The 9,700-nt window shown below is 38.9% G+C and overlaps 1 protein-coding gene across 1 annotated transcript; it reads left to right on the forward strand.

Annotated features, from left to right (window-relative positions):
• Positions 1–2,842: 2,842 nt before the first annotated feature.
• Positions 2,843–8,744, forward strand: p2rx3a (purinergic receptor P2X, ligand-gated ion channel, 3a). The gene is made up of 12 exons (XM_068588451.1): positions 2,843–3,187; positions 4,120–4,255; positions 4,451–4,522; positions 5,080–5,149; positions 5,933–6,029; positions 6,122–6,199; positions 6,336–6,477; positions 6,739–6,875; positions 6,966–7,059; positions 7,621–7,686; positions 7,772–7,849; positions 7,999–8,744. Exons 1-12 carry the CDS (start codon positions 3,054–3,056, stop codon positions 8,128–8,130), a joined length of 1,236 nt encoding a protein of 411 aa, XP_068444552.1. The 5' UTR covers positions 2,843–3,053; the 3' UTR covers positions 8,131–8,744.
• Positions 8,745–9,700: the final 956 nt, after the last annotated feature.

The raw sequence follows: 9,700 nt of genomic DNA on the forward strand, positions 1-9,700 counted from the left end.
CACTTTTCTGTTTTTGTTGCACACTACCTTTTAGTATCCGGCTGCTTCACTTTTTTTTTTCTTTTTTTTTCTCATCCAGTTTCACTTCAGGGCTCAACAAACCCAGAGTTCACCCACATGATTTACTTATTTTGGCTAGATTTAAGTTCAAACCTCATTTTTCTTGTCAAACCATTTAAAAACACTTGTGAATTCCAGCAGCATGCAGGTTTAAAATCTTCTCTCTGATCTTCCAAACTCATCGCACAAGGATGAATTTACGTTTTGCTGTTGTTTTTCACCACAAAAGCGTCTCCTTATCCTCTGTAAACATGGCACTGCACATCAGGGAAATATTGGCTCTTTATGCAGTCTTACTCAAGCAATTCCCATAAGGGTCCTATCCCATTTAACCAGGCAGGGTGGTTTTGGAGTGTGTTATCACAGGAAGTTACATGGCAACGCTGATGAATGTCAGAGAGACATTTCAAATGAGAGGCCGAGGCCTAAGTACACAGCGGTTTGTAAAAGGGCTGCTATATTAGGCTCCAACATGGTGGTTTTTAAGAGCTGTACACTTCCGAGAGAACAGTGTTGATTTTGATGATGAGATACCCTTCCTGCTGGAGTAACAGAGACTGATGTCCTTTGAATGTCCCCTTGTCCGTTTCCACAGATTAATTTGCTTTATGCTCAAAGAGTTCCCTGTGTTCTCAATGTGGGAAACATCACACCATCCCTAGTTCCAACAGCACCATCTTTTCGAAGAAGGAAATCAAGTCTAACATGCAAGTGGATCTGTGAGGCTGGGTACAGCTGTGCTTTCACCTAATGCTAAAGCCAGCATGCTAACATGCTGATGTGCAACCCTAACCTTAAAAGAAGTGTCAGGTGATCAAAGACGTTAGGCTTAATTGTCTGGGAGCTATGAATATACTAAAATGTTTTTCCAATGCTTTGAGTAAATGTGAAGACATTTCATAGAAAAGCTTTGGCTTTGTGGCGCTACAGAAAAAATCAGAGGGTCGCCAAAAAATGTAAGATTCATTTCCACTGGGGAACATGAATGTCTGCAAAGTTTAGCGGTAATCGAGATATTATCAGTTTGGACCAAAGTGGTGGACCGACTGTCAGTACCTTTGTTTATGTGATCTTGGGATGTTTGTGTACTGGCATGCCCTGCATGTAGCAGCCAAAAACGTATCCAGTGTGAATGCGTTTACATAGATCCCTTCCTGTTGAGCAATGATAATCACTTTCACGATGGTGTCTTCTTTCACAAAGAAAGTCAATCCGACACTCACACCCTATGTGTGTCCACATTTACAATCTCACAAATGGTGTCTCATATTTGTACGTTTATGTGTTTCACAGTATCAATGGCCATTACAGGAATGCAGCGACTCTAATCTTGAGGCTCAGTGTTACAGTTGCATGCAGCCTGAAAGCTTGTGCATGTGTGTTTATCCTGTCTTCGATTACGTTAACAGTAATTGACCACAAACATAATGGACCCACTTAAGAAATGACAAAGTCTTTACGCACACACACGCACACACACACACACACACACACACACACACACACACACACACACACACACACACACACACAGACACAGACACTGTCATTGCATCATTACATTATCTCCCTGATGTAAGAGCCAATAATGCTGCTGGTGCTCGTGAGTGTATTGAAAAGTGGTCGTATCATATGTCCCAATAATTGCACAGTTGTCAATAACACAGTTTATAACTTATTACCGTGCATCAAGCCTCCCATAGGAGACTGCAAGTATAGAATCTGATTCATTTTCTTCTTCTTCTTATATACTGTTGATGTATATGACTGAAAAAGTGATGTTTAATGGAGAGATATTGAACGTTGTAGTGGTTACATTTAAAGTTATGACATTTTCACAGGTTTTTACTGGGACTTTTTAAGAATGCATCTCAGATGGACTGATGGATTCTGTCCAGAGTTAAAAGTAGAAAAATGTTTTATCTTTCTATATTCTTAAAACATGGTACTTTTTATTGAGAAAGAATAAATAGGAAGAAGCAGTCTACAGAAACATTTCCTCATCCACAATTCTTTGCCTGATACCAATACAAGAATTGGATATGTATATATATATATATATATATGTATATATTACGCCAAAACTGTCCAATGAAAAATGGCCTTTTTACTTTGTGAAGGAATACATTGAAAGCTAAGACAGATGTCTGAAAATGACTATGATCCAACAAAAGAAGTTGTTGGAAAACCTATTTTAGTAAAACTAATATACTTATATAAAAATGAACCTTTTCACAAACTGTCCCATTTATATTAATTCCTTATAGAGCTTTGTTGTTAAATACACCAACCAAATAAACAGGTAATGCATTGCGTAAGGCTGCCCTTGTTTTCATTTCACAGCTTTCTGCTGTTATAATTTAAATTTGTAATTTATGGTTCTGTGAGTGAAGTGTTTAGGTGTCGGGGTTTCGATTCCCTCTCAGTCGCACTAACACTGAACCATGAATTAAGTGACTGTAGTGTACTTTGGATAAAAGCGCTAAAGAAATGTGAGAAAAAAACTAAACTAAAAAGGCTGACAGAAAAGTGTCTGGAGCCAATGAAAGTGGATGTATGGGATATTGATTAGTGGCTCTGAATAATTGTGTGAGCGTACATCTCTGGGTTATTGTGAGTGAAAGAGGCATGGGAGATGGGGAATTGTGGCAAAGAAAGTGGGAGGGACAGTAGAACACTTTCCAATTTTCCTCTTGCTAATTTGAGTAAAGGAAGGGGAGGTCCAGTTTGTGTTATAAACCAGTGACACAAAGAGGAAAGAGACAGTGAGGTCTAACCATCAAATATGCAATGAAGCAGACGAACACAGGCCACACCAAGTGAGTGAAGGACAGGACCAGAAAGTGTTTCTCTCAGTAGAATCAGGAGGGAGCTACAGTTTTACCACCTCACCTTTCTGAAGACACCTGTTGAGGCTGGACAGGTGTTGAACTCAGACTCAGGAGGACCCGTCTCTTCATCCGTCGCTCATTGACTTGCACTGACAAGCCGCCATGGGCTCCGTCGTGAGGGGATACGTCACTGACTTCTTCACTTATGAAACCACCAAGTCTGTGGTGGTGAAGAGCTGGACTGTGGGCATCATCAACCGGGTTGTACAGCTGCTCATCATTACATATTTTGTCGGGTCAGTGATGTGTTTTTCGTTTTGTGCATGTTTAGTGGTTAATTGTGTTATTTTTTTTTCCCCAGCTAAGTTTTTTGTGAAATTACAAGCTCTGGGATTTCTTTTGGTATAGACTCACCCTAACTACAATTTTTGTAGCAATACCACAATGTAAAAATATTCCATTACAAGTAGAAGTCCTTCATTCACACTGTACGTTCCCTTTCAAAACCGGAGTAAATGTAGTAAGATACTGTACAAACTCTGTGATACAACACCATCTTCTTAAGTAGGGACAGGACATACTGAGGGATATGCGACAAAGGTCCCCAGACAAAATTGTAACTGGCGATGGAGCGATTAAAATCTTTTTGCATCTGAGACCAAGTCACTGGAATCCCCCAAATGTAAAATTATTTTTGCCATCAAACTTTTTCAAATTAATTTATTAACTAATACTTTTTTTAAATCTTCATCTGTGTAGTACTGGGTGACCAGATTTACCTTCAGCCCAGTTTGTGCCTCACATGTATTTTCAGTAAATTCAGTTCAGCATGCAATAAAGAAAAAAGATAAGAAAAAAAAGTGATCCGTAAGGTGGTTTGATAACACTTTCTCCTGTTCCCAAAGTATTTCCACTCCCTAAAGATGTTTTGTTCTACCATCTGGATGGAATACATTATCTATCTGCTGCAAAAATAAATACATGTTTTTAATTTGTATATCCAAACAAAGACATGAAGTTTGTGTAAAACAACAACAAAAAAAGATTCAATGCATTTTGGATACAGAGTTAAAATCAAAAACCCATTTTTGTTAAAAAAAAAAAAAAAACAATTGTAAGGCTGAACTTGATACAAAAAGACTGTTAATTGTGTCCAGAAATGAGACTTGATGTTCTCTACTTCTTTCACTTAACTCTTGTTCTGCTGTTGATCCCGCGTGTCCTGCAGCTGGGTCTTCATCCACGAGAAATCTTATCAGAATCAGGACACCGGCATCGAGTCCTCTGTGATGACCAAAGTCAAAGGCTTCGGTGACCTTAACGGCGAACTGATGGATGTGGCCGACTATGTCTTCCCCCAACAGGTGTGTGGCGCACACACAAACATAAGCCTGACATTTGATTAATTTTCAACTTTGTCTGAGGTTCCCTATCAGACGGAGGTGGACTGAAAGATTTGGTGGTGGTTTGAAGTGCACATGAAGAATCCGACTGATGCACTGTTGATATCAGTTTTGTAAAGGAAATACAGAATATATTAATGACCTGCTGTGTTTCAGGGCGCAGGTATCTTCTGCATCATGACCAAAGTTATCCTCACAAAAAACCAATCTCGAGGAACATGTGCAGAGGTGAGGACACATTTAATTCAGTTTCACTGCATTTTAAAATGCACTAGCAGAGCCTCGCATGGCGATGTAAGGCTCGCAAACATCTTTTAAATCACTTCTTAAAACCTTCTCCATGAAGGCCTTCATAAGTATTTACCCTAATGTTTATTGGTCCAAATAATGTTTGAACCATTATACGTGTTTATTTTATTGCTCTCTCTCTCTCTCTCTCTCTCTCTCTCTCTCTCTCTCTCTCTCTCTCTCTCTCTCTCTCTCTCTCTCTCTATATATATATATATATATATATATATATATATATATATATATATATATATATATATATATATATAATATATATAAATTCAAGGAAGGCAGTGCAGCAAATACATGGTCACACATCTTATAGCTTACTTGCGTTTCATCATCATGACATTTGTTTTATTAAAATGTTGAATAATTTTGTCCAAAAATACCTCAACATCCAGAATTACTGAAGAAGTGAAAGGAATCTAAAGGGGTATAAGGGTTGAGTGTATGAACGATATCACGCTTTAAGTTATCTTTTATGTATGTTTCAGGTGGGGAGCAGATTTAACTGTAGCAAAGCTGAAGACTGCAGGCAGCATTTTGGCACCGTCCTTTCCAACGGTGAGCCTAAACGTTCAATAACAAGGATCTTAAAGAGTATCTTCGCTTTTTAAACCTATTTCCGCATGTTTTTGGAAGTAAATAATGGGCACAATCATTTCTGGAGTTGAGCTAGTTTTGAACGAGAACTCTGCAGCCGCTAACAGAGAGGCAAACTATTTTCAAGTACAGTCAATATTATGTTCTTCAAAACATGAAATAGAGCGTTCAATCAGTTAAACATGCAATAAATCCCAGAATACATTTAGAACCTCTCAAGATGTTGCTCCAGCTGAGAGACCTCCTTTAAAGTTACAATATGTAGAGATTGTCCTGGTATAATAGTATGTTTAAAATTATTCTGCTGGTGTGGGATTTTGTTTATATAAGAATGAGCCAATCCCAGAGAGAATTGTTGTAATTTAAAAATCCTTTACATTAAGCATAAAGTCTGGTGTTTACATGAACTTCAGGTTTTGTTTAGTTAATGTTGGGTCTACTTTGCCAATTTACACTAGATAAATCTTTGGCCATATTTTCAAACCTAAGATTGTCTGCTAAGTCGTATGGATCATTGTTTATTCTGATGACCGACACGAGTTAGTTTGGCCAAGCAGTGGTGGTGAAGGTCAGTCAAGTGGAAAAAGTGATGTAAAAGCAGAAAACCGAGGATGAACGTATCTTTCCAAATTCACACACTCTGCAAAAGACTGCAATAACTTATATGGCTGCCTCTGTATTAAGCTATAAACTAGATCATCTTCTTTTAACTGACATTCCTGCTCTGTCGGTCTCTCCCACCAGGGGTAATAACAGGTGTTTGCCTTACCTCCGGCAATGACACAGAGGGTTTTTGCGAAATTTCTGGATGGTGTCCAGCCGAGGATGACCGAGTTGAGATGTAAGATTCACACACACACACCAGACAACACATCCTCATTGAAAGACTTGATTTTCATCCTGACATGTCCTTCTCTGTCAACATCCTTCCAGAAAACCCATGATGGATGTGGAAAACTTCACCATCTTCATCAAAAACAGTGTTCGCTTTCCTCTGTTCAAGGTCACCAGGTCGGTCACAACCTGCCACACACATTATAAAATTTAAGGAGCTGAAACAACTGTGAAGAAAAAAATGTAATAATCCCACATACATGCTCCTTTACGATTGTTTCTCATCATAAACATGACATATTTTTTCTCTCAGAGGGAACTTTCTCTCCACAATGACATCTGATGATATCAAGAAGTGTACTTACCATCCGAAGACGAACCCCTATTGCCCCATCTTTCGTGTGAAGGACGTGCTGAGCTACACTAACCAGACGTTGTCTGACCTGGCGCGCAAGGTCTCACCCGTCCTCCTTCCTCCTATTTCCTCCTTCCTCCTATTTCTTCTCAACATTTCCTTAACTCTTCATCCCCAAGACTAAAATGTTGTAACTGTGCTGGAAACTGCACACAAAGTTTTGTCGACATGCATAGGAGTAGGCAGCTCATTCTCATACTTCTTTCTGGTGTGACCTCACGCTATACATTAAAGGTTACTCTATTACGAGTATGTACATATGTCGATGTGCATCTGTCTTTTTCTCACCCTTCTGTTTCAGGGTGGAGAAATAGGAATCAATATTGAGTGGAAGTGTAACTTGGACCATGGCATTGAGTATTGTCTACCCAAGTACTCATTCACACGACTGGACGCACCATTTGCCAAGAATGCCATCTCCAGTGGCTACAACTTCAGGTTGTGAGGCGGATTTCTCCTCTCCATGTCAAATCTCTTTATTCCTTTTAAATTATCTGGTAACTTTTTTTTCCTTCTATTCCAATGCAGATTTGCCAAATATTTTATGACAGAGAATGGGACTGAATTTCGGACACTTCACAAAGCCTATGCCATCCGCTTTGATGTTATGGTCACTGGCAATGTGAGTTGTGTGACATTGTAATGAGTCCGCGGTCGCCAAGGTACTGGTAACCTGATTGTTCAGGTCCTATGCCCTGATCAGTGGGCTATCCTGACTTTAAACACTCACGGTTAATTAATGGCAATCGTCTCAGCCTAAACCAGCTTCGCAGGGTGGCTCCTGACATAAAGAGCAGTGGGATTCATGACACTGTATTTTAAAGAGTTTGGTTTTGTTAGGAATAAATACAAATGTAACGTGTTATTTGTGAGCTTTAGAGGCTAACTGACGACCTGTTTAAGCTTATCTAAGCTAACCAGTTGCTCGTTCTCAACAAATAATAACTGTACTATTTCTTAATTGTCAAACTATTTCTTAAAAATTTCCATTCATGACTGTAAAGTAATTCAAAATCATCATAATTTTTCAACAAGCAAGTTGTGCAGAACACCGTTTTGAAACGTGAAAATTCATGTAATTTAAATGTATTATAGTCAGTTATACAGTATATTCTGTAGAGAGTAATCCTGTTGGCGGCTGTTTGTACATTGACTTTACTTAAACTGACACCATCTCTTCTAGGCCGGAAAGTTTAACACTGTCCAAACACTGATCCATTTGGTAGCTGCATTCACCTCCGTTGGACTGGTAGGAAAATCTAATCAGGCTAAAGATTGATTTTTTTTGTTGCTGTTAGCTTTGATTACACACTTTTTTGTATCTGTGTCGGCAGGGTACGGTTCTCTGTGATCTTATTCTACTGAACTTCTTGAAAGGGGCAGACCAATACAAAGCCAAGAAGTTTGAAGAGGTAACAATGTTTTTATAATACAGTTGCATGTTCTTTCACTATCAATATAGACACTGACGGCAGAGTGAGCTTTACCAAAGCTTTGAGTCCAGGTGACATTTTCTGCCGGAGCTTCATCACAGGCATTCTTCATTGTTTTGTCTAACCAGGTGTCGATGGCTCAGATAGAAGCGTCCCTTAGTCAAAGCCCAGACAGCCAGCTGTCACTCAAACCAGGTATCAAGAGCGCCTACGACTCTGGAGCCATCTCCCTCGCTACTACCTGTGACCAACCTATCTGACTGACAACTACAATCTGAAGAAATGGACTTTCCTTTCACTTTCTCTTTCCCATACTGCCTGATTACAATATATGTGTTCTGCCTTTCCCGGTTGTCATGATGCTGCGATCTTTGCAATTTAGCAACAAGAAGTGTGAGTCAGAAGAAAAGAAGAATGGCTTTTACCTGATAACAAGAACTTCCTGGAGCCTTCTGGCACCCATTCAAAATTCCCCTGACAAGCTTTAAGATGAAACTCACAGAATGGCCTAGTTAATAGTACAGCTATTCAATTTGGAGGGAAACATACAGTAGTAAACATGTTATTTTATTGTCAGCAGTTTTATTTTACAAGACATTATACAGCTACAATAAACTGCAACTTCAAGTTTGTAAGCCAAACATATTAAAGCTGAATAAATTCCCTTCTCGTTAGCTTTGCTCGAACAAACCAAAATCAACAAAACATGTACAATATAAACATTTTTTTAAATGCTGAGAAGAAACTATTTGCATAACATTTTGAATAATTCATTTTTTTTGTGATGTTCACCTCCTCATCATCCTTCGTCTCTGTCCCGTACAAATAAAAGTACTAAAGTCTCCAAATGTTGTAAGACATGGTAAATAATGTGGTGTGTGTCTTATGAGAGGAATTTGCAGAGGGATAAATGTGTGTGTGGTTTGAGGTTTACAAATGGGCCATTATTAGTACACTTCATAGCGATGACATGCAATAGATGTTACTGTACTGACATTTGTCTTCTTTTTTTCTCAATCCAAAATGGCAATATGATTCTCTGTTCCTCTAATTATTTATCTGGTTTACAGGATTTTCATATTTCTTGCTCTCTTTGTCCCCCCTCCCCTCCTCTTGCTCCACTATAAACTGTGACCAGGACACTAATAGACCAGCTAAAGAGCCTCTTAGTGGCTCTGACAGTGATTTTTGAGAGGAGATAGCTGTGAGAGGAGGCCGCAGAGGAATTGACAGCAGTTAACCACAAACTTTAATGTACTAAATTAATCACATAAATCAATACAACACATGTAATGGAAATGACAGGATATGACACACAGCACTTTAAAATACTCTATGAATGTTGCCTCTGGTCAATCCTTAAAACAAAGCTGCAGCTTGTCTGTGCGCAGAATGAACAAATCATTTTTAGACTACTTTAACAGCAGTAGGAGGCCAAGAAGAAAATATAAATGTAACTGGGATAATGATGTAGCTGGAGGATGTTTTCTTTTTAAATAAGTGTTTCATGCTGAGGGGACAATGTAGACAAATACACAGTAGTTATGAAGGTAGCTTAGACTGAGGGCAGGGGGAAGCAGGTATGCTAGTAAGGCTTTACAGGATTTATGTACCAGACGAGCAGCCAGAAGAGATCTGGCTTTCAATCTCATATAGACATCATACCGACTCATCTCGCTCACAGAGAGAAAGCAAATAAACATTATTACAATGTTTGTCTTGTATCAAATGCAAGCATCACTCTCGCTACAGTCCTAGTATGTAAAAACATAACAGGCTAATAACATTGTCAATGTGTACCATCCTATAAGTGATGACTGCAAGCAAATG

This window comes from Clinocottus analis, unplaced genomic scaffold, assembly GCF_023055335.1.
Source record: "Clinocottus analis isolate CAN_PGR_092001 unplaced genomic scaffold, fCliAna1.0.p SCAF_10, whole genome shotgun sequence".
Classification (NCBI taxonomy): Eukaryota; Metazoa; Chordata; class Actinopteri; order Perciformes; family Cottidae; genus Clinocottus; species Clinocottus analis.